Source organism: Fusarium venenatum, assembly GCF_020744135.1.
Source record: "Fusarium venenatum strain MPI-CAGE-CH-0201 chromosome Unknown EDB82scaffold_4, whole genome shotgun sequence".
In the NCBI taxonomy this organism is placed as follows: Eukaryota; Fungi; Ascomycota; class Sordariomycetes; order Hypocreales; family Nectriaceae; genus Fusarium; species Fusarium venenatum.
In genome coordinates this window covers 2760149-2786737 of record NW_027072132.1, presented here as the reverse complement: position 1 = coordinate 2786737, position 26589 = coordinate 2760149, and the positions used below count along the sequence as shown (strand labels likewise).

General features: G+C 48.9%; 11 protein-coding genes across 11 annotated transcripts; 7 read left to right on the top strand and 4 right to left on the bottom strand.

Annotated features, from left to right (window-relative positions):
- Positions 1-98: 98 nt before the first annotated feature.
- On the bottom strand, positions 99-425 carry EDB82DRAFT_529434 (uncharacterized protein; the record flags this gene model as incomplete). Its single annotated transcript, XM_025737809.1, has 3 exons — positions 99-132; positions 186-316; positions 372-425. The coding sequence occupies 3 exons, from the start codon at positions 423-425 to the stop codon at positions 99-101; spliced, it is 219 nt and encodes a 72-aa protein (XP_025592633.1).
- A 246-nt stretch (positions 426-671) lies between these two features.
- On the top strand, positions 672-2012 carry EDB82DRAFT_513675 (mitochondrial 18 KDa protein-domain-containing protein). The gene is made up of 2 exons (XM_025737807.2): positions 672-1000; positions 1050-2012. Exons 1-2 carry the CDS (start codon positions 825-827, stop codon positions 1717-1719), a joined length of 846 nt encoding a protein of 281 aa, XP_025592632.1. The 5' UTR covers positions 672-824; the 3' UTR covers positions 1720-2012.
- Positions 2013-3647, top strand: EDB82DRAFT_513673 (uncharacterized protein). The gene has a single exon (XM_025737806.2). The coding sequence runs from the start codon at positions 2316-2318 to the stop codon at positions 3246-3248; it is 933 nt and encodes a 310-aa protein (XP_025592631.1). The 5' UTR covers positions 2013-2315; the 3' UTR covers positions 3249-3647.
- Positions 3648-3680: 33 nt separating this feature from the next.
- Positions 3681-7229, top strand: EDB82DRAFT_513671 (Rad4 transglutaminase-like domain-containing protein). The gene is made up of 2 exons (XM_065608943.1): positions 3681-5922; positions 5974-7229. The coding sequence occupies exons 1-2, from the start codon at positions 3719-3721 to the stop codon at positions 6896-6898; spliced, it is 3129 nt and encodes a 1042-aa protein (XP_065463312.1). The 5' UTR covers positions 3681-3718; the 3' UTR covers positions 6899-7229.
- Positions 7230-7768: 539 nt separating this feature from the next.
- EDB82DRAFT_579380 (uncharacterized protein) lies at positions 7769-10300 on the top strand. The gene is made up of 4 exons (XM_025737804.2): positions 7769-8211; positions 8427-8865; positions 8983-9412; positions 9548-10300. Exons 1-4 carry the CDS (start codon positions 7883-7885, stop codon positions 9886-9888), a joined length of 1539 nt encoding a protein of 512 aa, XP_025592629.1. The 5' UTR covers positions 7769-7882; the 3' UTR covers positions 9889-10300.
- A 457-nt stretch (positions 10301-10757) lies between these two features.
- EDB82DRAFT_309780 (uncharacterized protein) lies at positions 10758-11758 on the bottom strand. Its single transcript, XM_025737803.2, has 2 exons — positions 11356-11758; positions 10758-11301 (listed from the first exon to the last, which is right to left on the bottom strand). The coding sequence occupies exons 1-2, from the start codon at positions 11469-11471 to the stop codon at positions 11043-11045; spliced, it is 375 nt and encodes a 124-aa protein (XP_025592628.2). The 5' UTR covers positions 11472-11758; the 3' UTR covers positions 10758-11042.
- Positions 11759-12045: 287 nt separating this feature from the next.
- EDB82DRAFT_529429 (uncharacterized protein) lies at positions 12046-13507 on the top strand (the record flags this gene model as incomplete). Its single annotated transcript, XM_025737802.1, has 2 exons — positions 12046-12715; positions 12762-13507. The coding sequence occupies 2 exons, from the start codon at positions 12046-12048 to the stop codon at positions 13505-13507; spliced, it is 1416 nt and encodes a 471-aa protein (XP_025592627.1).
- A 796-nt stretch (positions 13508-14303) lies between these two features.
- On the top strand, positions 14304-19449 carry EDB82DRAFT_513660 (uncharacterized protein). Its single transcript, XM_065608942.1, has 3 exons — positions 14304-16900; positions 16952-18001; positions 18059-19449. Exons 1-3 carry the CDS (start codon positions 14659-14661, stop codon positions 19189-19191), a joined length of 4425 nt encoding a protein of 1474 aa, XP_065463311.1. The 5' UTR covers positions 14304-14658; the 3' UTR covers positions 19192-19449.
- Positions 19450-20383, bottom strand: EDB82DRAFT_513658 (HORMA domain-containing protein). Its single transcript, XM_025737800.2, has 2 exons — positions 19704-20383; positions 19450-19657 (listed from the first exon to the last, which is right to left on the bottom strand). The coding sequence occupies exons 1-2, from the start codon at positions 20238-20240 to the stop codon at positions 19493-19495; spliced, it is 702 nt and encodes a 233-aa protein (XP_025592625.1). The 5' UTR covers positions 20241-20383; the 3' UTR covers positions 19450-19492.
- A 574-nt stretch (positions 20384-20957) lies between these two features.
- Positions 20958-22525, top strand: EDB82DRAFT_540869 (PI31 proteasome regulator N-terminal-domain-containing protein). The gene is made up of 3 exons (XM_065609335.1): positions 20958-21435; positions 21493-21804; positions 21856-22525. The coding sequence occupies exons 1-3, from the start codon at positions 21252-21254 to the stop codon at positions 22455-22457; spliced, it is 1098 nt and encodes a 365-aa protein (XP_065463310.1). The 5' UTR covers positions 20958-21251; the 3' UTR covers positions 22458-22525.
- A 2-nt stretch (positions 22526-22527) lies between these two features.
- EDB82DRAFT_513653 (armadillo-type protein) lies at positions 22528-26353 on the bottom strand. Its single transcript, XM_065608941.1, has 3 exons — positions 24083-26353; positions 23463-24034; positions 22528-23415 (listed from the first exon to the last, which is right to left on the bottom strand). Exons 1-3 carry the CDS (start codon positions 26078-26080, stop codon positions 22794-22796), a joined length of 3192 nt encoding a protein of 1063 aa, XP_065463309.1. The 5' UTR covers positions 26081-26353; the 3' UTR covers positions 22528-22793.
- Positions 26354-26589: the final 236 nt, after the last annotated feature.

Sequence of the window (26589 nt, the reverse complement as noted above, 5' to 3'; positions counted from 1 at the left end):
TTTGACTGTCCGGCTCGATGGACAGCTTATGCTTCCATGGCTTACAAACGTACACCACATCCAAATAACCGCATGACCATTGTCCTTGATCCAACCGTCTAGTTCTTCTTGTCCTGCTGGCTAAGGAAGTCCCTGTCATTGTGTTAGTCCACAATATTCCAACACGGCAGGGCGAATTCGCGCACTGGATGAAGTTGGCCTCGTCGGAGCTGGAGGCGTTGATGGGGGGAGTAGCGGTAGCGGTAGGCTTAGCAGAGCTGCCAGAGGTGGCGTACTTGACACCGGCGAAGAGGGTTCCCAACCAGGCCATGGCCAACTAATGTTCATGTCAGTTTCAAACCTGCAGCAGATTCAATTGCGGGGGTACGAACGTAGTGGCCGCCGACCTGCTTGCCGGCAATGGTGTAGTAAGCGATACCAGCCATTGTGAATTATAAGACGAGACCTGGGTGGACGAATTGGGTAATGTACGGAGGACAACGGGTGGATGTTCAAAGTGTCGCGGTTGAGATACTTTGCCGAGCTCTCAAAATCAACTGGAGCTTGTGCCTGGAAATACAGGCTTAAAGGGACCGACCTGTACTAGGCGTTGCGGCTATTCCCCGGGGTTTTCACAAGATCGGGATCAATCGGATCTACGGAAGCAACGTCACTGTTCTCCAACTGCAGCAACCACTAACCAACTGTGGGTAAAAGGTAGGGTAGCTGCGGGCCATCAAAATGGGAGCTTCTGCTGCGTTTGACGTAGAATCTCGCCTTTTTATTACTGTTTTAAATATCTCACTCAAATCATCTTTGAATCAAGATCGCGTGCAACATCTGAAATGTGGTGGGGAAAGTCAAAAGATCCCAAGCCGGAAGACAAGAGCGAGGCAGCTCAGATCAAAGACGCTGTAGCTGAGAAGCTCCCCTCAAAAGAGCAAATCTCCAACAAAGTACAGGAATCTGTCAACCAAACCGGCAAGAACGGAAATGTCTTGAACGACATGGCTGAGGGCTAGTATGTATTTATATATACGATCTTGTCGATACCAGTTAACCAAGCATAGCGGCCCTGATTCAACCGATTCCAATATTCGATATGCAGCCTATGCCACTCGAATCCGAACGATTCTTCTCTCGGCGCATCGATATGTCGCTTACACCTCCGATATAGGCGAGTCGTTTAGGCCGGTGGCTCACCCGAACCTCGTCCGTGGTGCCTACGGTGTATCTTGGTTGTACCTTATTGGTGATGTCTCGTACGAAGGCTACAAGTCATACTGGCACAATCAGCGGGTGTTGAACCCCAAGCTGCAACTCAGCCCCCGTCAAGAAAAGGTCACTGGTCTGCCTGCCCTTGAGACACGTGCGGTCGAACCCGGGACGGTGGCACCACTCGATGATTACCGCACCGTCATGGTACAGCGCGCAATCTTCCAGAGTGTCGCAAGTATGGGACTACCCGCTTTTACGATTCACAGTGTTGTGAGGTATTCTGGTCGAGCCATGAAAGATATGAAGAACAAGGTTATTCGAACTTGGGGGCCTATTGGCTTGGGTCTTGCGGTGGTCCCCTTCCTCCCAGCCATGTTTGATGAGCCAGTCGAGAATGCGGTTGAGTGGGCATTTCACAAGGGGTTTGAGACATTTGGAGGGAAAAGCGCTGTTGGAAATGCGCCTATGACGGGCCGCGAAGACCTGTTGGCAAAGAAGCCAGCCAAGGAAAAGGAACTGTAATGCGAGTATTTGTACAACCTGGCGTTCAGGGAAGGTAGAAGGCGCTCAACTCATATTCTGATATCTAACCTGCATTAGTAATTTTGCATGGCCAACTCCAAAATATCAGTAAACTACATGCACAATACCATCGCAACTGATCTGATATGCAGGGATATAACCCTGGCTATGCATCTGGCATCACCAGTGAGCTCCAACGGTGGGGAGAATGGGGACCCCGCGATTTACTCCTGGTCCCTTGAAGGAAGGTGGCTGTGCGCCATGAATAATAACCAAGCCTCCTATTTCCGCTCATGTAAACTTGTGAATAATTCATAAAGATCATAGACGCATCTCGCGTTGTACCGTTTAGGCGAGCGCATACTAATTACTTTCTTTTGCAGTGAAACGTCAAAGCTTGCATCACCTAATTTGCCAAGCTTGGTCATACGTGGACCGACTCTTCTAGACATTTCCTCGCCGCCGCCTCTTGTATCAGTCATCTGCCTACAAACCCACAAACACTTGCGACAACACGACAGCAGGTCTGCCTGCGACCTACGACCTTACTCTCAGACTTTATATCTAGACATCATAAAGCCCCAAAGACATTCATCATGGCGTCATCAAACACACCAGAAGCTCAAGACACTAGCTACGTCGAGATGGACGACAAGAACGAGGCTACTCTGATTGGCAAGCACTGCGAATACGACTACTGCAACCAACTCGATTTCCTCCCCTTTTTCTGCCAATCTTGCCGAAAGACGTTCTGCCTCGATCACCGAACCGAAACAGCACATGTATGCGCCAACCCTGGTGCTTGGGCGGAGCGAAAGCGGCTCAAGGAGCTATCACAACCATCTATCGGACAAGGAAAGGTTCTACGGGACAAGGTGTCGCAAAAACCATGCTCATCGCCTGACTGCAAGACCACGATCGGAACGTCTTTGATACCTGGTGTACACTGTCAGACATGTAACCGAGATTACTGTTTAAAACATCGTCTCAAGGAAGATCACGACTGTAGCAATCTGGTACCTATTGGAGCCCGCCCGGCGCAATTTGACGTTGGCCAGAAGACAAGGTCGGCATTCGACAAGCTACGCGCATGGGGTACAGCAAAGAAAGAGCAGGCCGGTCGAGCGCTGCCAAAACCGAAACCAACTTCCACCTCTGCACGAATTGCTGCGGTGAACAACCTAAAAAAGACGGCCAAGGGTGATGCCAAAACGCCCATTGAAAAGAGGGTATACGTATACGTTGAGGCCGAAGCGGAGACGGCCAAAGCCAAATTTCCCAAGGGAGAGTTTTTCTACAACAAAGACTGGGTTATAGGCCGAGTTCTAGATGCTGCAGCAAAAAGTCTACAGGTGCAGAACATCAACAACCAAAGTTCGGATGAGAAAGACAAGCTACGTGTCTTCCACGTGGAGGGAGGAAGGATTCTAGAGTACAACGAGAAAGTTGGGACAGCTTTGCAGAGTGGGAACACTGTGGTTTTGTTGCGTGGTGTTGGACCAGCTACCCCAGACCTGATTGAAGCATGAGCACGGTTTGTGTTTTCTGAATAAGTGATAGAAATGCATAGACGGCGTTGGGCTATTTCCGATAACAATAATTATGGTACCGACTGTCTTTGATGCAATTGTTTTGGAGTCTGTTCTGTTGTACTCTTAAAGTCGATCGACTTGCCCTTATGTGTATGAGTACAGGTAATCGGCCAGCCGTCTACATAGATGGCCATCAACTAGACTGGAACCTACCTACCATACACCACAAACCGAATGGCCGATATAGAGAAACTATGTTGATAAATAATATGAAAAACACACATAGGATTTAAAGGAACAACTGGTTATTCTGCGTCTAATACCACTGACTGGAGCCTGGCTTAATTGGATCACGTGAACACGTGTTGCCTGGCGTTCTTCTATGACGACGTACCCACTACTATTGTTAAAGAAGTCATAATTCAGCCAACTTCGCATGATGCGACAATTCAATTTACGATCCCAGCATGCCTCCTCTTGTGCCACGCAAACGTTTGCGTGAGTCGTCACCCCCAGGACAAGGCAGAGTAACAAAAGCAGCTAAAGAGAAGCCCGATGCATCGCGGCGCAAAGCAACACTTTACGACGACTTAGACGCATCCGCGACACCCAATTCAAATTCAGTTCTCCATGGTTTTGACAATGATGACGATGATGGAAGCTCTTTGACCTCTTTGTCGGATGATGAATTTGAGGATGTTGTGCCACCAAAGAAACCAAAGGGCAGCGATGATGATTCTGGAGACGACGATGACATCCAATTTGAGGATGTCGAAGCACCAGTTGCACCTTTGCCGGACGCCCCGGTAACCTCTGGAGACCTTGAATTGATACTCACGCGTGATACACGAATTTCACTCACAAACGCATTCGATAGAAAGGGACCCTCAAAGCGTGAAAGAAAGGTTCGACATGCCTCGCACTGCGTTCATGTCATGCTACTTCTGTGGCATAACGCTTCCCGAAATTCATGGCTTTGCGATCCTGAAGTGCAGGCGACTATGATTTCTCATCTAACCCCCAGGCTCTGGGATGAGGTGGACCGATGGAGGCGCAACAGTGGCCTTGAAAAGAAGCCGCCGCCTAAAAAGCCAATAAAGGATAACAACAAATCAAGAGGGAAGGGCAAAAAAGTACCCGATAGAAGATTGCGCGACTGGGGAGCTGAGGCTGAGAGACTGGAACCAGGTGCTGTCGATATGAGTCATGGAGATCCCCTGTTCCGACTCATGCAAACACTCTCTGCTTGGTGGAAACAGCGGTTTCGAATTACAGCACCAGGGCTTAGAAAATGGGGATACATGTCTCTTGAACGGCTAGATCGTCTGACAAAGGCACAAAAAGCAGAACCTCACGATCCGGAGCAATTCGGCGAGAATATCTCAGGCCTAGAAGGATTGAGATGTTGTGCCCGAAGCTGTGAGGGCAGCCGAGATGTAGGTGCCCAACTGTTTACCGCTTTACTTCGCGGACTAGGTCTAGAAGCGCGCATGGTTGCGAACCTGCCTTGTCTAGGATTTGGGTGGAACAAACTTGAAGAGGCCGAGCCGGAAAAGAGCGACAGCATGAACCAGACAAAGCCTACTCTAGATAAGAAGGCAAAAACGACTACGAAAACAGCAGCTGTGACAAAAAAGCAGTCCAATAAAAAGACAACACAGGCTGCTAAAAACACAACACGAAAGCCGAAACCAAAACCCGAGGTTGTAAACGATTCGGAGGATTTAGAACTTGAATACAAGGACACTGACGACGAGTCGGTTGTGGATATGGAGGTCACGCCGAGAAAGATATCGACCAAGAAGTTTGATACGGATATGGATTTTCCACATTACTGGACTGAAGTCTTGTCACCAGTCACGAATAAGTACCTGCCTGTCGATGCGATTGTCAAGAATGTGGTCGGGACGAATCGAGATTTGATAGAGTCTCTGGAGCCTCGTGGAGCAAAAGCCGACAAGGCACGTCAGATAATGGCGTATATCATTGGGTATTCGCATGACGGTACCGCCAAGGACGTCACAGTCAGGTATCTGAAGCGGAACATGCTTCCTGGTCGCACAAAGGGAGTCAGAATGACGCCGGAAAAGGTCCCCGTCTACAATCGACATGGGAAGATCAAGCGATACGATCAGTTCGACTGGTTCAAAACTGCAATGTCAGGATACCAACGAGGCAGCAAGAAGCATCCCATTACTGAGATCGACGAAGCCGAAGAAGCGACAGATTTGAAGCCAGCCAAACCAGAAAAGAAGGAGGTCAAGGAAGGCCAAGAGACTTTACAATACTACAAGCAGTCAAAGGAGTTTGTCCTAGAGCGCCACTTGAAACGCGAGGAGGCTCTTAAACCCGAAGCAAAACCCGCAAAGATGTTCAAGAACAAGGGAAAGGGTGGCAAGGTGGAGGAAGAAGACGTTTTCCTACGCAGCGATGTCCTGAACGTCAAGAGTGCCGAAACTTGGCACAAGCAGGGCCGGGCACCAAAACCTGGGGAGCAGCCATTGAAGAGGGTTCCCTACCGCGCAGCTACCTTGAACCGCAAAAGGGAGATATTGGAGGCGGAAGCTGCTACAGGAGAAAAGGTTCTGCAGGGCCTCTACAGTTGGGAGCAAACAGACTGGATCATTCCACCACCAATCAAGGACGGGGTCATTCCCAAGAACGAATACGGGTATGAATTCATTTATGAGAAAGTCTTTGAACTCGCTAACTATGTTAATAGGAACATTGACTTGTTTGCCGAACATATGTGTCCTAAGGGTGCTGTACATGTGCCCTTTCGTGGGGCAATACGAGTTTGCAAAAAGCTTCAAATCGACTACGCAGAGGCTGTCGTGGACTTTGAATTTGGCCACCGTATGGCTGTTCCCGTCATCCAGGGCGTCGTCATCGCTGAAGAGAACCATGATATGGTTATGGTTGAACTCGAAAAGGATGAAGCAGAGCGCGCCCGAAAAGAAGACGAGAAAAGACGAAAGAAGGCACTTACACAATGGCGTCGTTTCCTTATGGGCATGCGCATAGCAGAACGAATTAGACAGGAGTACGGAGAGATCACCGACGACATATCTGTGTTTGGGCATGCTAGGGACTCAGCCCATTCGAAGAAGCCAGCATTGGTACCGGATGAGGATATGGCTGGTGGATTCCTTCCAGAGGGCTACGAAGAAGAAGTCGAGGAGGATCAAGGATTACCGGCACACCATACTTCGAGCTTCTTCCCTGCTGTCGACGAATATGACGAAGGTGACGATGGACTCGTGATGGAGCACGGCGGGGAAGATCAACAGAGAATGACGGTCCAAATGGATATTGACGGTGAAGAAGTAGCCTCCCCGAAATCTCAGGCTGACGCAGGGCTGGACCCCGAACCCAAGGCAAAGTCAGAGCCTGAAATGGATCAAGACATGGAGCAAGAAGAGCTCAACCTGGAAGCAAAATCCGAGTCAGAATCCGAACAGCCGCGCACAAGCGCAAGATCAAGAAAAGGGGCTCCCAAGAGACGAATAAAAAACGAACAGCATGCACCTGTGCATGCGACTCGTCGATCGACACGGAGCGGCCGCAAGGTTGTCTCATATGACGAGGATGGTGTGAATAATGATGATGAGATAGCGGATTCTCATGCTGAATCTGAGGAAGACTAGTAGAACCAAGCACTGTACGCTAGAGAATTAATGTGATAGGATGGACCAACAAACCATCCGTTTGCTGTTATCGAATGGTTGTCGTCTGAAGGCTGTGTCCTTAAACCCAGCTCGATCCGGTCAGAGTACTATGGGGTTGAAGGTTAAGATCTTATACCAACTAGATGCTTAGAGTATTTGGTGGGTTTTCGCGATTTTCGAAATCTAATACTGACTTCTTCTCGCTCTACAGCCACGAGTCGTAATGGGTCAAATTCAAAGAAGCAACCTCACTCTCATACAAAAGATACCTAGACTAGAGTACTTATATTTTAGATCCTTCAGCTTTAGTCCATGCTTCTTAATCTTATTAAAGATTTTAACCAAGATTATTTGTCCACGCAGATTGTTTACTGGGTAGCAGAAAAAATGGCCTCCTAAGACTTAGGGTATAAAAATAAGTAGTCTAAGAACTATAGCGGGGCATAAAGTGACCTACTAATTTCGTCTCTTATGCTTCCAGCGGTCAATGTTTCTGATACCCTGAGGCCAGTGAAACAACCAGACAATAAGCCATTGGAAGGGTTGAGTGATATTATGTACCTAGATAGACTCAGGTGGGAAGTGTAAGTGTTTGGATGACGACGAGACCTGACCAAGTTACCACCTTACCTTGGGTATTAGATCAGGTATCGTTGACAACGGAGGATTGATAATAGGACAGGCTTAAGATTTAGGCATGCTCTATTGAATTCTTTGAGAAAGGACGCAAAACCAAGGAAATCAGTCAATGATTAGAATGTAAAAGTGAGTGTTTGTCGAGATTTAATGTGTAAGGGTGATGTACTTGCATTTGGCAGTGCCGTGACAGGTGAAGGTGAAGTTAGACCAAAGGATATCGGTTTATTGGTGCATGCGGCAAACCCTTTCCCTTCTCCTTCTCCTTCTCCTTCTCCTTCTTCTTCCTAACAACTACCAGACCCAAACCACGCACAGGCAACGAGTATGGAGGACACCGAAAACGATAGACAATGCGATCGGGACCATTGCCTCCGAGAAGTGACTGCTGTGTTTCCAGACATTTGCCCACAGTACCTTGAAACGGTCGCCGCACCCTTGAATTTCAGCCCCCAGTACACAATCAACTATATCCTCGATCTTCCAGAATCAGGAAGAACCTTCGAAAAGCGAGAAAAGCCTAAAAAGACAGTCGGAAACATGAAGCGTGACGATAATGAACAGAATGATGACCTTGAAGAGAAATTGTGCAAGGACAGGCGCCTGTACACTTCCGATGATCGAGAACAACCAGCCTTAGAAAACCAACCTGAAGCGTAAGTTGAACTCCGCATGATTCCAACACATTTTGTAAACGGATAACACAAGAAGAAATGGGAACGTTAGGAGCACACACAGACTGTATCCCCGTCTATTCGTGCAGTCGAACAAATCTGAGGGGACCTAGGCAAACGGTCCTTGGAGGAAGTGACCAACAAAGGCTTGATAAGATTTAGTTTTCGGGCATTTCTAAATGCTAACTTTAATACAGGAGAAAAATGATTGCTGGAGACTTTCCCTTGGTCACTATGAAGATTGTCAGAGAGTTTCTCTCAGACCATAAATACAGTCTTTATTTTGCGTATCTTGCCCTCGACAAGACTATTAGACAACAACCAGATCAGCCTTTATCTTGGATTCCAAAAAAGAAGGCCTCATTACTAGCATCGGAATACGACGGAAAGAATATCGAGGATACAATCAAGGCCACTGGAGTCCAGCAAGACATCGAGCTAATGGAGGAACTCAGGGCTGCTAGACTTGCTCGACGACAGGCAGATTTGAATAGACAGAAGGAGATCGAAGCCCTGGAGGCAGAGAAAGAAAAATTTGAAGAGGCACAAGCCAAAGGCGAAACAAAAGACTGCGAGTGTTGTTTTAACGAAATTCCACGCAATCGGCTCGTTCATTGCGACGGTGAGAAAGCTCACGTAAGTACACAACACACACTTGACCCTCCGCGAAAGCGTGGCTCAGTGCCTGACTTTCTCTCCCGCCAAGACAACACAAGTTCTATCATCAGATAGTTCTTGCTAACAAACTTTCAGTCCTTTTGCATTTCATACGCTCGCCGGAACGCCGAGAACCAGGCTGGCCTCTCGAAATATAAACTGAAGTGTTTGTCCACGGAAGGCTGCTCGGCTGGCTTTTCTCTCCGAGAACGGAAGAAGTTCTTGGTCGAGTCACTGGCTTATGCTCTCGACGTAATTGAGCAGGACGAGAACCTTCGACTGGCCGAGTTGCCTGGTCTTGCCAGGTGCCCCTTCTGTCCCTATGCAGAAGAGTACCCGTCAGTTGCCAAAAACAAAGAGTTCGTTTGCCGAAAGCCCGGCTGCATGATCACAAGTTGTCGTCTTTGCAACTTGAAAACTCATATTCCCAAGACTTGCAAGGGGGCAGTTGTAGCAAAGGGGCTTGACGCCAGGCGACAGGTAGAAGAGGCCATGTCGAAAGCTCTTATCCGCAATTGCAACAAGTGTACGTTTCCAAATGGCAACTTCGATTGTAATGATTTTCTGTGGCTAATTTTTTCCATAGGCAATACACCTTTCGTCAAAAAAAGGCGGCTGTAACAAGATGACTTGTCCCAAACCCAGCTGTCGCAATGAGCAGTGTTACATATGTTCCCGACTTGCGATTACGACCACTTTGACGATCAAAAGCGCGGGGGCAGTGTGGGTAATTGCCTTTTATTCGATAATTGCGAGAAGCGACACCGTGAAGAGGTTGAGGAAGCGGAGAAGAATGCCAAACAGAAGGTACTGCAGGACAACCCAGTTCTTGAGCTTAAGATTCTCGACTTCACTATCTCTTCAGAGATTGAGAAAGGTGATTCTCTTCGAATAATGAATCCTGCCGCTACCGCACAGCAAATGCATCAAGCATATCCAATGCATCAGGCACAGCAAATGCAGCAGGCACAGGCACAGCCAATAGATCGGAGACAGGTATGAGCAATTCGGCTGGAGGCACGGAATAGGGCACGATGGCAAGCATGGCAGCAAATGCAGCAGCAGCAAGCGGTTCTTCCACCACAGCCGGCTCCGGCTCCAGCTGGAATACCCTCACATCAAAACCCCCTTCCTCAAGGTCAAAAATTCGGTTCCATGCAACAGCCAGCGAAACCGTCCAAAAAGTAGTCGAGGATGATTTAGACTATAGTTCTTAGACCACTGCTTTTTGTACCCCAAGACTTAGAAGACCAACAAGAATTAGAGATCAGCGTGAGAATTTAATAAGCGTTCAATTGCTTTTTCCAAACCACAACTGGGCTCTAGCCTCAGGGTACCAGAAAAATTGACCGCTAGAAGCATAAGGGACGAAATTAATAGGTTAGTTTATACTACTTAGGTCAGACTTCTTAGGGTGTTAATTTTTGTATCGTAAAGCTTGGAGGCCGATTTTTTACTTTCACGAGTGGATTTGCTAGTTGATTGAGGGTTGGAAGAGGAAGAAGTTGCTACTGTCTGTACGGCTCAACAGAACTTCTTTTATCAGTCACACAAATCATAGAGTTTAGGCAGCTGCCCTATCGCGTTTGTATCGGGAAACTTTGTCTTGTTGAGAGGAGCTGTATAGAATGTGTTTTAAACAGTCTGCGCGGATAGATAATCTAGTGGGTAGCAGAAAAGATGGCCTCTTGGGTTTAGGATACAAATAATTAACCTAAACTCATAGCCTAAATTGCATAAAGTGACCTACTAATTTCGTCCCTTATGCCTAAAGTGGCCAATTATTCTAATGCCCCAAGGATAACCTTGGTTGAAAACCTGAATAAGATTAAGAAGCCTGGGCTAAAGCTGAAGGTTCTAAAATATAAGTACTCTGGTCTGAATATTTCGCAGCAATTGTATTATTGAGATAGGCAGGTATGAGTATTAGTCAAGATGAATATGTTTAATTTATTCTCCCGCACAACTCCCAGTCTAGTGCCCAATAGTATGACAAGTCGGGCTGTGTGTAACTAGTAATCCGTCTATCATCTCGCCGCTTCTTCATGCTAGCAAATTAGAGTAGTACGACGAAGGGCCCCGATGCATTTCCAACAACAGAAGTCTCCCCCGACCCAGTGAGTAATGACTCCTCACTATAGATCATGACATGCCCACTATCTATTCCGTCCGAATCGCTCATGCCACTTGCCCTTGTCCGGGACACTTTTTGCCTTTTCAGGGACGACATCCAACTCGACAGTCTCCTTGATCGTGGAAACTATAGAAATACCCTGGCTGAATGGTTCATCTGAAGACGACGAGGACATGGGCGAGATAAGCATGAAAGCATTGGATGTGTTCTTTTGACGTAATGCATATGTCTTGTTGGGGGTTTTGATAACAGCAGAGGTATCAGAAGACTCAATGCTAAGCCTGAGGAAAAGGTTAATGTGGTGCTCATATAATAATACAACTGCAACGACTTACACGGGGGCGTCTTCAGCCTCAAGAACGTTTTGTAGATCTGGGGGAAGCTCGATGAGGCGGTAATTGGTAGACGAGGGGTTGTGCTGTACGGGTACACCGCTTGATTGGCTCGACATGGCAATGATAATTCCTTTTTTGACGGGAAGTATGCGGTCGCAATATCAAGATTCAAATTTAGAGGCGGGCCGACAAGTCACTTCAAGTTGAATGTTTATGAAATGGTTCAGGTCCAGATTTCCGATATGACGCTAACAAATGCAACCAAACGTGGGTCCACGTGAAGAGTCTCGATTAATGAAACATGGAGGCTGAAAGTTGAACAAACAACACTCGGAAACAACCATATCTCATGTATGGATAAACCTTTATTTCGCTTATTCAATGTAATAATCTACAGTTCCTCCGAATAATTGTGACAAGTTAGGCTAAATATGGATAAAGGTGGCTATTTGTTTGTTAAGCAAAGGAGGATTGTAACCAAAATCTCACCGAGATCAGCAACCACATCCCTGGATGGCCAAAACCAGAAACCGCTCTGATGTGATGCGAATTCGCGTATATCATGTGAGATTATAGCTTGAAAAAGGATTACAACCCCAGTATTTATGTATCTATTTATCTTCTAGCTGTGACTCAACTGATGCCATTATCCTTCTCACTCCTCTCATACATTGTCTCACTCCTTTCAAAATGACACTTACTGTTACAAACAAACAAGAGACTGTCGACGTCGTGGTTGTCGGAGCAGGTCTCTCTGGACTCCGCTCGGCCGTCAAGATCCACGAAGCTGGCTACTCCGTCATTGTTCTCGAAGCCGGTGATCGGGTCGGCGGCAAGACTCTCAGCGTTGATGCCTCTCACCTGGGAGGTAAAGTTGACCTCGGTGCAGCTTGGCTGAATGACACCAACCAGAGCGAGATGTACAAGCTTGCGCAGGAGTTTGGTTTTGACCTGATCAAGCAGAGAGCTACTGGACTGAACCTACACCAGCAGCTGGACGGCAAAGTTGACAAGATACCGCACGGGTCCGGAATGCCTCTGCCTTCAGGGGCGACTGAATTGGTTCAAAAATTCCTCGAGAAACTGAACAAGTGGGTCGACAAAATCGATCCCGAGAACCCCTCCGGTCATCCTGAAGCAGAAATGCTGGACTCACTGACCTTTGGCCAACTGAGCTCCAAGTATCTTGGGCCTGAACTCGGTCCAGCAGTCGCTGATTCCGCTACAAGTCCCCTCTTGGGCGTGGGACCCGACGAGGTCAGCGCGCTATTCATGGTAGATTATTTCCGTAGTGGCACAGGCGTGGAGAACATGGCTTCTGATGGGAAAGATGGAGGACAGTATCTGCGAAACCGACAAGGTCTGAAAGTGAACTGCTCCAGTGGACTTTCGCTAACTGACAATAGGGAACCAAACGTTCTCGATTCGTCTAGCAGCCAAACTTCCAAAGGCAGCTGTAAGACTCCACAGTCCTGTCAAGACTATTACACAAGGCTCGGATGGTGTCATTGTCGAAACAGCCAACCCAGGGCAGAGTTTCCGAGCAAAAAGAGTGGTTGTTTCAGTCCCAACTTGTCTCTACTCGTCCCTTGTGTTCGAGCCGCCCTTGCCGCCGGCCAAGAAGACTTTGAGCGATAGCACTGCTTTGGGCTACTACTCCAAGACTATATTTGTCTTCGATAAGCCATGGTGGCGTGATGCTGGATTGAGTGGTATAATAGAGTCCGATGCGGGGCCTATATACTTCTCAAGAGATACGTGCTCAGAAGAGGACGGGCAATACAGTATCACCTGCTTCGTCGTTGGCGATAGAGGCAGGGACTGGTCCAAGTGGTCATCCGCAGAGCGGAAGAGGATTGTATCAGACCAGTTCAAGCGTATCTTCAGTGCAGTGGGCATCGAAGCACCGGAGCCTGTCAACATCATCGTCCAGGAATGGGTTAAGCAGCCTTGGATCTGGGGTGCGCCATCACCGGTCATAATGCCCGGGACCCTGACAAGCGACAGTGGCAAAGCCCTTCGAGAGGCCTATGGAAGAGTTCATTTTGTAGGCACTGAAACGTCGCTGGTTTGGAAGGGGTATATGGAGGGCGCTGTTCGATCTGGTGTACGAGGTGCCAAAGAGGTGATCAAGGCCTTTCAGGACGAATAGTTAGGCTAGTGAATTTTGCAGGTGACCATATTTTATCCTCGATTGTTTAGTGGCCTGATAAAACTAGTGTTGTAGTCAATAACTTGGAGTTCAATATTTATACAAATAATTTCTTGGGAGGTATATAATAGAAAACCTGAAAGAAGTGTTGGCGGGAATAGCTGATCGTCTAAGCCGCGACGTCCACCAGTATAATCATTGCAAGTTGGTGGGCACTGTAAGTTCAGCGGTCAATGCCTTGGAACTTACCTAGGGAGTAACCGCTAGTCCCCGCCTAAGCAGCCAGGGCAGGGCATTGAGTTTTGTGTATCCGTTCCATGATTTTTGGCTTTGACCGCTCCGGGCAGCGGTTGTTGGGCTGAAGTTTCTTGTTGCCAGGGCAGGGTTTACTGGACGGTTACTGTAACCAAGCTTAATTTAGATCAACATGGAAGTCCCTGCTTTTGCTTTTGCTTCAGCTGAGTAGTGTTGTTAATCTTGAATGTTTGTTATTGTCTGTCACGTGCATTTGTTGATCAACTGTCAAACACAACATTTACTAAGTCACTAGAATCTATGTGTGGCGCACGTACGATGGTATGCTGTAAATAGTAAATAAATAATTAGCGGTTGATCTCATTTAATGCCAAGTCAAAAAGTCAAAGTGTGTTTACTTTCGAAACAGGCTAGACCCACCATCTCTCCAACTGTCTCTGAGCTTTTGGATCTGGGTCTTGGTCTTGGTCTGGGCTTTGTTGACTCCCGCCCACCGACTACGGATACGGGCCAAAGCTCAAACCTCCATCTCGCTCGTCTCGTCCTAATCCCAGCCCGAGATCGATCTCCAAAACAACGTCACTTTGTCAACCCCTCGATTCGATTGCTCGCCCGCATGCGCAAATCTGAGTATCCGTGACGAGGGAGGAGGCGACTCGTTAGTAATTACGGATAAAGTCTCGTCTCGTCTCATCTTTATCTTCTCCTCAAAGTTGGGCGCCGCTAAGCTACTGCACCTAACTAAGCTCGCCATTGATCGCTTCTCGTCGAATCGCTCCCCATCTGCGACCCAACTTGGCGACCGCCGTCCAAAGTCAACGTCAACACACTTTTCGTATTGCACTGCACTGTACATACTGAACTGACAGCAAGACGCCCCTCTTCTCCCCAACGTCATGGTTCGCGTTACCGAAGAGCTGCCGCTGTCGTCAGATAGTGTCACTCTCTACCACGCTGCTGATCCTCTACTCGGCCATCTTCCTCTGTTGCTTTTCCATGGACCCTCGACCACCGCAAACTATACCCTCAACAGTTCTCGAGTACAAGTCCACGTTTTTACGCCCGCCGGCTTCCAGAGCTTCCCCCGAATAACAATATCGCCCAATTCCCCATTCTACAGCGTCGTCCACCACCTACCCCGCGAGTTTCAGGGAGATGAGGTCTACCGCGCCCTCGCCTTCGGCCTCTTCAAATACTTTACAGAACTACCCGATTGCGTTAAATTATATCTCAAGAACCTATACCCCACACGAGGTCGACGTCCTGGCAGTGCACCAGCGCTGTTCAGTGAACAACATGCTGCCGATATTGTCAAGGACATGGTCCAGAGCGATCACACAGCCGACATCATCGAGACTCTGCAAGATGCTTTGCAGACACAGCACATCAGCCATGTCGATCTCGACTTTGTTCTTCCGCCGGGCGCTATTGTTCCACTGCAGTCTGTCGACCTCGAAGATGTACCCGACGACGAAGATGATATCCTAGACCCAACATTGCGACAATATGGAGGATACACACCTCTGATAAAATTATTTGGAGAACCAGTGTTCCTACCTACTAGCCGTCTACGAAGAGCACCATCAAAGCCGACTGCGTTGAACCGGAGCAAATCATTTCTCAAGGATCAGAAAATGGAGTTGCGTATGAAACTGACAGAACTGGTTGAGACTGAGGAACGATATGTGGCCAAAGTGAGGGAGCTGGTGACAAATGTCGCGGCCGACTTTCGTGAGGGCGCTCAAGCACGAGCGCCTGGCAGCTTGAGCCCTTCTGAAGAAGAGTTGGAGAAACTCTTTCCCAATTCAGCAGACGGTATTCTGCAGGTTAACTCAGCCTTTATGGAGGAAATGCGGAGGATTCTCGACGACACTGAAGAGGAAGCTCTACGAGATATGGAGACACCCACGATGAACTTCATGGGTTCCAAAATTGGCCGAACAAAAGATCCAAGCGGTGCCTTGGCCATCGCCAGGTTATTCCTGGAATGGTTCCCTAAGTTTACAGCGTGCTACCAGGATTACATTAAAGCTAGCCAGCACTTTCCCACGCTACTCAATTCCTTCCTCGATCAACAGTCGAGCTTTAGGCAGAGAGTGGCTCAGGCTGGCGAACAGACGATCCGCTCCATCCTTATTGAGCCAGTGCAAAGGCTTCCCCGCTACAGTTTACTTATTGACCAAATAGTGGGATGCATCCCGATGACACATCCAGCTCTGCAGCCCATGCTCAAAGCCCGAGATATCATCACCAATATTTGCTCAATGGACGAGCCCTTGCCTGACAAGCCACATGTCACCAACCGACTTCGAAATATGGTTGAAGCTTGGCCATTGAACTTGGAACCACAAGGTCGTCTCATTGCAACAGCCGACTTCACCGAATTGGCACCTCCTTTCCAACCTTTGCTCAATCAGTCAGATAGATCCGGAATTTTCCTCCTCTTCTCAGACTGTGTTGTTATTCTCAAGAAGATGAGTGGAAACATGACAGGCCGAGACCTCCTCCGTGAGATTGAGAAACCCTCTGCAGCTGGTTTACTTATCTCCATGACCAATGCCGCCGGTGGTCCAGCCGCATATGAATTTGTCTTCACTGGATGGCATGACTTGGCCGAGGTTCGATTCACCGAGGCAGACGATGGCACACTCTTCTGGATGACTTCGACGGAGGAGATGAGAGGTGCTCATCCAGGTGAGCACCGAATTAGTAAAGCGGTCACGTCGCGATGCTTCCTCCTACAAGAGATGTACGAAGCAAGAGCCGCCAAATGGGGAGAGGATGTGGTAAAGGCGAGAATTGAAGCTCGATTTTCGGAAAAGGAGCGAGAGGATCCTACCTGGACTTTACGGTCAGCGCGCATGCCAGATAGCAACCTTGGGCTTCACGCAGCTATCTTCCAGGAGGGCGCCGATCAGCTTATCGAAGGCCGCAAGGAGCCTGCCCCGGTTCGAGTGGTTGTCGATCATGATATGGGCACTAAAGGAGCACCCGTAGGTCATTACGGGGTTGAGATTGTTGTCAACGTGACGACCAATGACATGAAGCGGGTATCAATGCTCACAGTTGGCTTAAATGGGAGGCAATTCCAAGATGACGTTGCCCTGGAAGATTTCCTTCCTACAATGTCACGGCGAGGTGAGCACTGTCATGATGAGTCTGTGAACTTCTGAAGCTAATCGGATTTAGTGATCCAACTACTGAGCACGCAGCACAGTGTTTCCAATATGCAATTGACGGCACCTCTCGTCTCATATTACTCAAAGACGCTTCATGGCCTTCTACTTAACACCAGAGCGGAGAAGACTAGGTCTTTCCTCGCTTCATCTCCTGTAAAACTCCTCTCCAGTTTCTGGGGCGGCAGCTCGGTCCATCTCTCAGACACGGCGAGTGTGAGCTCAAAACACAAGCAGGTGCCTTCGATACACCGAAACAACAGCCAGGCATCTGTTGTCAGCTCAATAAAGGGGGGCAAGGATGGTATTTCTCAAGAGGAAACCCGTACCGACAACCCGTTAGTACGACTAGAGCAAACGTTCACTAGTTATGTCGCCGCTCTACAGAACCGCAAGGGTCTCATTATTGGTCGTACTTTGTTACAACGCTCAGTGGTTGATGAACTGACGGTCAATGAACTTTACAACAGGCTTATCGAGATCCCATATGATTTTGATGCCACCGCTGACCTAGGCACAGAGGTCATTTTTGTTGCTTTTGAAAAATTTCTTCGAATCGCATGGGCCGACCAGATAAGCCCAGTCATGTCAATGAAATCTCTGGATACTCTGCAAGCACGCGTTAACAAGAGAGTGCCTGGCGACTTTGCAGATTTTGTTAACTTTTTGTTCGGCGACATGGCTCCACAGAATCGCCGCGCGTTCACTGCTCTCATCAAGCTCTTGGCCGATCTGCTGGATGGATGCGGCAATGATGGTGACAGAGGAGCATTGACACTTGCTTTTGCAGAGTTGCTCGTATACGACGGAACAGCCGCAAATTATATCAATCTACTCGATCGTCTTGTGGAAGACTGCGATCGCATCTTTGAAGAGCCCAGCTTGAACCACAGCTTTGGACTGGACAGCTCAACTTATGAGTCAATTAACTCAGCTATCCGCGGTAAAGGATACACCCCTTCGTTAGCATCAAACACGTCATCACTGCGTCGCAAGTTTGGTTTCGATACCCTATTGCGACAGAACAGCAAAGACGACCGATCATCAGTATGGCGACAACTCAGTAAGCACAGAAACCCCACAGCAAGCGAAGCATTCAGCTTATCAAAAACGTCATTAGGCCGTTCAAGGTCCATCGATGACAACACAATACCCAAAAAGCTGGCAAGGAGACCAGGTTCCAGGGATCGTCCACCCATAGCAGGGGCGTTTGACGAAGCACAGAGACCAGGAAGCTCCCATCGATTATTGGAAACAATAGGGGAGCCAGAGACAGAGCGTCCACCACCGCGGTCGCCCAAGAAGAAGCGTCGCAGCTCCCTGTCTGATCTAAAGAACTATATGGAAGCGGTAACTCTCGACGATGACGAATCACCGCAGCCACTTCAAGACGCAAAGGAAACATCAGAAAAGCTCAACGCAAGCCCCAAGACAGCGACGTCTAGGATACCAGTTAGTCCCGGTGTAGCCCAGACGATGCGAGTATCAAGGCAGAAAGAAAATGTCTTGGATATGCTTCAGCCTAGTCTGCTTGAACCAAGTCCCTTGGAGCCTTCTGATGAGACAGTTCATCGACCTGCACCACTCAAGACCCACAGGCATTCCAAGACACTATCTTCAAGTAACATACCGACGTTGCGCCCATACCGCTCTGCACCTCCAGGAGCCGAATCACCTCCTCGTCCAAACTCAAGCCCGTCTAGGCGTGGAACTCAGAGACTCCGCTTACAATCTCCGCAAAAGCTTCGAGAACGACTGAATACGGAGAAGCAGGCTGTTGACGACGTGGATGCTTCTCTCAGATCCGAGCTGTTCAAAATTGGCGAGGAAATGGCACGCCTCAGTGATGCCCAGTCTCCAGGATCACAGTCGGTTGATATGCGACAAGTGACGGCTGCAGTCCGGCAGTTGGAGGACCGAGTTCCTGCTGCCATCCAGGAGATACAAGAAAAGCACACAGCGATCCAGCACGACATGGAAACTACGGTCAAAGCAGCTGAAGCCAAGGTCCGGGCTATTGATCAATTATACAAAGAGGCAGTGGCAGAGAACGAATTACTGTATGAGAAATTCAACGGGGAGCTTGGCAAAATTGTCAAGGCTCTCAAGGGCAAGGGCAAAGAAGAAAAGGAAGAACTGATGGTTCGGCTGCGTGATCAAAGCGACGAGACAGCACGGATGAAGAAGGAGAACGCGCGACTCAAGCGCGAGATGGTTAGTCTGCGTGCGGCATTGAAGGGGACGACAGAGTAGGCGCTGCTGTCCTCCGGAGGGCTGGTTGGGAGGCTATTTGGGCGTTTGAAAAGGGTTCTGATGGTAATGAGCCAAGGGATTTGCTATGCCTTGACGGCCGGACTGTACATAACGCAACGGACTCGAGGCTTTGTCGGAGTAGGGAGCAGGGTCGTGTGGCACGGGCTGGTTCGGGTCTGGGAATCGGGGCCAGGACAATGGGTTCATGTCATGTTGTACAAGATGAATTAGAGGTTATGAAATGTCATGATGACGATATCTATCTTTTCAAGTTGGGTATCATACGAGTATCAATATGTGATCATTCCAAGTCGTTTTGCTCGATCCAACACTCAAAAAAGAGAGGTCCAGCTTTGACAGAGCGGATTGGCGTTGTGTTCTGGCCGCCAATAGCCGAACCTTGAGTCAAAGAGGTGTCTGTTGGTGGTTGAAGGTTTGGTTGGGAAGGTATCCAATGTTGCGGATGCTAAGTCATTTAGCTCGGCGTATTTCAAATGAAACTTTGAACTTACCCCTATTGGTGCAGATGCTTCGTCACGTAGCTCAACGGCAAGTGTAAAAGTGCTGCCTTCAGGCAAAGCAGACATCATCTCAGCTGCATGCGAAATGCGCCTTAGAGCTCCCCGCAAAGCTTCGTTTACATCCGTCCAATTCACACCACCCTCCTCATCCACACCCTCAACCAACGCAGGGTTATAGTTCCTCTCCTCCCTATCACCCCAGCCAATAGGAAACGTCTCAACGTCAAATACCCAACGTTCAAGTACATCAAACGTCTTTGCAGCATGCATTACAATGGCTATACGACGCACAGTCCCTTTTCGCAGCTGTGCTGCTACAGAAGAGACAGCATCGTTTATCCAAGTGCAGAGGCCAGGATGGCGAGACTGGTGGATGGGGAGGTTAAGGGCACGTGCAGTGAGGAAAGTAGTTGCAGGGTAGAGTCCGCGGTGGTAGAGGAGGGTGTGAAGAGTGAGGGTCAGAAAGGTTGTAAAGGAGGAAAGGAGATGTGATGCTTGAGCGGCGGGAATAGATGGGCCTAGATCCATGGTGACAATGAGGGATGTTGAGGAAGTGGTGATGATTAAGAATTGGAAGATGTGGTGGGACGCGTTGAGTGAAACGCGTTGAGTGAAACGCGATTTCACGTGATGGTGTCGTCATGAGACATCTCACCCATATGTGAGTAGCCATGAGAGATTTGGGCGGCAATAGCGTCACCAACCTCGCAAGCTTTGAATCATTAATAAATTTACTATATGTAGCTTTCTGCTACAGGTAGTATTTTATATTGTGTGAGAATAAGGTTACTTGGCCTGCCTTTTGTGACGTAAAGTTGCAGAGCAAGAGAAAAGGTCAGTATTAGACTGTAGAAATCGCACAAACCCATCAAACAGTTTTCTGTTGCGCAAGTTGTGACGTTTCAGTTCTACATTGCACTATTCTGACTTGTCTAGCCGTACTGCTTACAGTAGTAGAAGCGCATCAATCGAGCATTGCATTGTCCAGAGCTAGCTAGATAGGTAGTCTAATAGCTACTACATGTCTCCGTCAACGTGTAGGATATTGTATTTCTTGTAGTAACGTACGAATCTCAACATATTGGGACACGTTATTATCTGGTGAGCAACTTTGACGATTCAACCCTAGAAGCGTAATTGTAAAATGGACAGCATAAAATTCAGTAAGGCTACAAGGTCGTACCGTCAAATAGAATTTCAACAAAACTATATACCAATATATAAACCTGCAAAATCGGCAAAAATGGCACATTCTTTTTTCATCCTTGTCTAACAAAACAACCGTACCTTAGTGCCTACCTCACAAAACTGTCCTACCGAAAACATCACTGCCCCGCGGAGCCTAATTGATCCACATATAGGGCTGAGGCAACTATTTCATGACGCATCTCCCTCTTCACTTTCGACTAACAACTTCCACCTCCATCTTCTCCACAACTTAATCCATCATTACATAAATTCACTAGCAAACAAGCTCCACTCATCTACAAGCATCACCGCAGTCCATAAGAATTCCATCAAGAATCATCACAGTTCATCATGTCAGAACCCCTCAGCGTCGCCGCCATCCTCGGTGGCATGGCAGAAGCGCTTCCCACACATTCTCCCAACGACGAATCATCTGATCTCGCATCCTCTTATGAAGTTATCGCTCTGCTCATTCACTCCTATCTCTCCGCTCTTGGCTTCAAGATCCAGGGCTTTGACGAGGACGAAAAGCTAGGTAAGTCTCCTCACCCCCAACCAGCATCATCACTCGACTCACACAAGCGACCAATAGCTGAATGCGACTCACTCGCCCCTCGCCTGCCATCACAATGGAACTCGGGCTTCAAATCCTACAGCTTTGTGTATTCGCACAAGCAGTCAGCCATGACCTTTAGCATTCGCGTGGATCGCATGGGCAAGAAGGTTGAGGTTCGCGGACTGGCTGTGGGAGACGATAACATTCGTCGTTTCGAACGATCAATCAGTGAAGTTGTGGACTCTAAGAAGCTCCCTATTCGCATCACCATCAAGGACAACCAAGAAGACCGAAGTGACCTTGTTGAAAAGCTCCGCGCTGTGTTCACATCTGAGAAAGCTATTGCGGGTATGTTGCCCAGTATTACTATTAGGGGCGCTTACTGACTCACTCTTATAGACATTCTCCATGATCTCAAGATCAACATCGTTCAAAAACTCATTCCTAAGCTCCAGAGCGAAGGGTATGTCGAGACTGCCGAGGCAGAGGCCAACGCACGCTCTGAGCGCCGCGCTCAAGAAGCACAGAACCCATACCGACCATTCCGTGGTGACCCTGTGCCTAACCCAAACATGCCTCCGCCTTCGGTAAACCCACTTCCCGAGATGGCTCGTCCCCGGCCTTTCCCCATGGGTGACTTCCCTCCTCCAGGTTTTGAGGACGAGCACGAGGTGAACCGACCACGGCCACCACGGCTACCACAAGGCGGTAGGCATCCTTACGGCATCGGACACGACGACCTGTATGGACCTGGTCCATTTGACCCTCCTCGCCCCGGTGGCCACTCGGGTATGCATCCCACCTTCGACGACCCATTATTCACAGGACAAGGAGGTGATGGGCACGGAGATGATGGGTATGGAGGCTACGACCCCCAAGCTCCGCCCGGCGCGCGATGGGACCCCACTGGCCCTGTAGGCAATCCTCGGTTCCCTGGTCCTGGTAGTGGACGAGGCAACAATCCTTTCGGGGGAGGCTTCGGAGGTGGTAACATAATTTGAGTTACTAAGACGGACGGTTCTCAACGGTTGATGGCTAGCCACCCGTAGCTAGGCAGTAAAAGAATCACAAAGTTTGATTATCTACTTCTCGTTTATTTCGCTGACTCTTCCACTGAGATGTTTCTCTAATTCTATCTACAATTCATTTCCGTTCGTAATATCATGCCAACCAAAGGGCCGATCTATCTACCCTCTGCCGCGCAAACCAAGGCACGCGTGACGTACGCCTTGTTTCTCCTTTTGTGCTTCCTAACTTACAGTCTGGTGCTTCCACAGTGTTCTTCGCCGAACCGGGCCAGGCTGGTAATATTTCGTGACCATACATGCAGTCGCTTCCTATTGTCCTGCCGAGCTGGCCACCTCGTTAAGCTTCATCTTCTCTTCTTCTGTCAGCATGTTATACCACTCCTGGAAGTTGGCAGTGTTTTCCTGGCCGCAACGGATGAAGAACTCGGTGAGGTAAGCTTGTGTCTCGTCGTCTCGCTGTCGCTGTCCACCTTCCACAAAGGACATGAGGTCATGCTTGGTGGCTCCCAGGCTAAGGTCGAGAGTGTCGTCGTCGTCTTCCCAGCCCTCCTCGTCGTTCTCATCCTCGAAGCTGGCAGTTGCCACAGCAGCAGCGGCCGCATTTGCAGCAGCCCGTTGGCCAGATGCGGAGAGAAGTTCTTCAATGAGGACCTTGATAATCTTGAGTGAAGCAGGGATGACGGTGTACTGGTCAGGGTCTGGTGCCATGGCTGCTTGATTAGCGTCTTGGGCCTCAATAAATTGGGTGTAAAGGGTTTCTAGGTAGGTGGTGGAGGCTTGAGGGTCGTGAGTTGTTGGATACATACTCTTCTTCGCACGTGAACGTGTCTTAATTAGCCCATCGTCCTGGTTTACGATCAAGTCACCCTTGACCTGTGTTTGTGCAAGACGAGGATCGTTGAGGGAGTAAAGCTTGGATAGAGCGATCACACTAGACTTGTCAGTAAATACCGAGCGCTTACTTCATTCTTAACGTACTTTTGGCGGATCTCATCGTATCCAGCAAAGTTGACAGAGTTCTCCAGCCACTTGGCTAAGACAACCTGTAGACCACTTTCCCCGCTGATCTGAATTTGACTTAAAAAGTCAACCACTTCGTGGGCTCCAGAAAGGGTGAGACGGGCAAACACAAGGATGAGAGACTGGATGAAGGCCGCGGCTTGGGCAGTGGCAAGTCGGTTAGCAACAGCTTGGAGAAGCTGGGGCAGGAAAGGACCAAGACGCTCCTGGCCAGCCTTCTCAACGAGCTCGGCGGCCAAACCACCAACCTCGGAGGCAGAGTTGTCCTCAATAGAGGGACCCAGGAGCCGGTCGATGATGTGCAGGCAAACCTCAAGACCGGAACGGCCGTTAGCGTCTTGCCAGGCAAGAACTTGCTGGTGATCATGCTGAAGCATCCACTTGACAACCTCTGATCCTGGTCGAAGAACCTCGCCCTCGTTGGACTCCATGAGGAGGCGGTTCAGCTTGGGGAAAGTAGCTGCCACAAAGCCTGCAGGCAGTGGTTCGGGTCCGTTCTCGGCAAGGATAGCCAGCAGCTCGATAGCGACCTAAAAATTGTCAGTATATCTCTAAATCGGTTCGATATGATAGCTTACTGTAACCAGAGGGTTATCTTCAGTGAGGTTGGCAACATCAAAGGCACCGGTCAAGGTAGGTAGAAGCTTTCCGCAGAGTGCAGTGTAAGACTCGGTATCCGACAGAGCAGTAACTACATCCTCAAGACCCTCAGAAATCAACATTGTGACTTGGAAGTTGCTAGCGCCAAGCTTGGCAAGCATGAATAGAAGGTCAACGGACTGCACTTCGTTGGAGAGGGCAATTCGAGTGTCCAGTGTGATAGCAGCGCGAAGAGACTCTGAGAGTGTAACGAGAAGCTCATCCGCATCTTCCATCTCGCTAGGGTCCTTGCCATTCATGTAGCTTTGGATAGCATTGATGATGGGAACCTGTCTGTCAGAAGGCACTTGGCCAGCGTTGATCAAACCTTCAAGGGCCTTGATGCAGGCAACTTGAACAACCTCTGATTCCTCTTGTGTAATAGATGTGATCATACGATCCAGCAACTCAGCAGGAGTCTGGTAAGATCGGCAAAGGATGCCAGCAACGAGGTAGCCTCTGGCTCGTAGAAGAGGCTCATCGGCTCGGTTGATGGCGTAGTCTACCAGTACAAGATATGCATGGGCAACTTCCTCCGGAATTGGCTTTTCCATGTCTTGGAAATCGCTGACGAGCATAACAAAAAGGTAGAGTGCCGCCTCCTGGTTACGCCAATCGGAGCCTCCGTTGGCGAAGAGTGGTTGTGTCTGCCCAAACAGGCCTTCTATGGCCTTTTGGTTGAACCACTCACCCATCTTGATCAAAAGATCACCGGCAGCAGTTCGTGCAGTGTAGTTTGCAGTGACGGAAGTCTCCTCGGCAAGGTACAGGGAGCAGTCTATATCCCACAGTTCCTCCTCTTCTCTAGTGACACGGGAGTAGCCGATGAGCATGCTCATGATCTCCTTCATCCAGGGAACCTGCGACGCAGAGGGATGGGCGTTGAGATGACCCTCGAGTTCGGCCTGCACCGGTGGAGCCCTGAAGCACTGGTTCAGGAAATCCAATTCCTCCAGAATGAGAAAGTCCAAGGTGTATGGTAGATTGTCGGAATCCTCGAGTCGTCCCTGGGCATCCTGCTTGATGTAGAGCTGTTCATGGGGGGCTTGCAAGGTGGAAAGCTCCTCCCATACCGCACTAAAGAAAACAGTGCTCTGGGGTAAGAGAAGGTTGGGGAAGACACGTCTAATCCTAATGAGCGTCTTCACAACCTGGAGCTTGAGTGCGATGATGTTGCTCCAGGTGTCGGGCTGGCTGCCACCATCGAGGTTGGCTTCGGGGAGGGGGCTCTTCATCACAGTAATGAAGAAGGGGTTCCATTGTTGAATGAGTCCGTCAGCAAATGCGCGGACCTCCTTGGCGTGGTCCTCCCTGATCATATTGAGAAGATCGAAGCATCCTCTGAGGATTGAGATGGCAAGAGCTCGGTGCATGGGCTTTCGGCTCTCATTGAAAGCGACTTCGGAGAGAGCCTTGGCAATATCCTGGGCCATGGAAAAGAACTGGTCCTCGCTCAAACTCTCTTCGATTATGTCGTTGAGCAATCTCAAAGCGCCGTGGAGTTGGGCATCGGTGCCAGATGGGACAACGGAAAGGACCGAAGGGAGCATATTGGGCCATTGATCGGGAAAGTCGTGGACGGCGATCTTTCCGACTGCATAACTAGCAGAGATCTTGACTTTACGGTCCTCTTCCTGGCTCAAGACCAAGTCGAGCAGAACCTGCTTAAGCTGGCCTCTGACCTCATCGGAGATGGGGACTTGAGGTTCATCATCAAGCTCATCATTGCTCCAGTTGTTCTCTATAAAGAGTCGCAGGGTGGAAAGCGCAGACTGGCGAATGCTTGTTTCAATCGAAGTATGAGCAGCGATATTAGCGAGGGACAGCGGAAAGGCGGGATTCGTTCGTGCGCGCTTGAGCTCGATTTCGGCCTGTTGCCTGGGACCTTGGTCGGCCAGTTGGGTATTGGAAAGAAGCTGCACCAACTGGTCCTCCATGACTGCGGATCGAGGACTTGTTGTGTTTAGGATTGGATGTGATGGAAAAAGTTGAGGTTGGCGGGGAGGAAGAAGCGGAATTGGTGACGATGGTGGGGGAGAAAAACAAAAAGTGGGACTCGAGGAAGAACAACCTAGAAGCCAAGGAAGGTATTTATTCAGAGGTAAGATCTAAGGTTGATGCCTAACTTGGAGTTATTTTAAAAGTAGCCAACGTTATCCTTTGTAGAAAGAGATTATTCAGGATACCTACTGAGTTCAAGTTGTAATCACTCGAAACGGGGTTCGTTGTTGTGCAAGTGTTTTCCTCGACCACGGGGCATGTTATTCACGTGTTTTCCATGTTTTTTCTGGACCCCTTTTTTTACTTGAACAATCCCTTTATTATAAACAATGACGCCAGCTAAGCCTCAAAAAAGTATTGACCACCGATGAAATATCACGACCCTTGTGGTTCTTTTTATTTGTCGTAATAAAGATAGACATTGACTGTCGTCCATGTCAAGGGT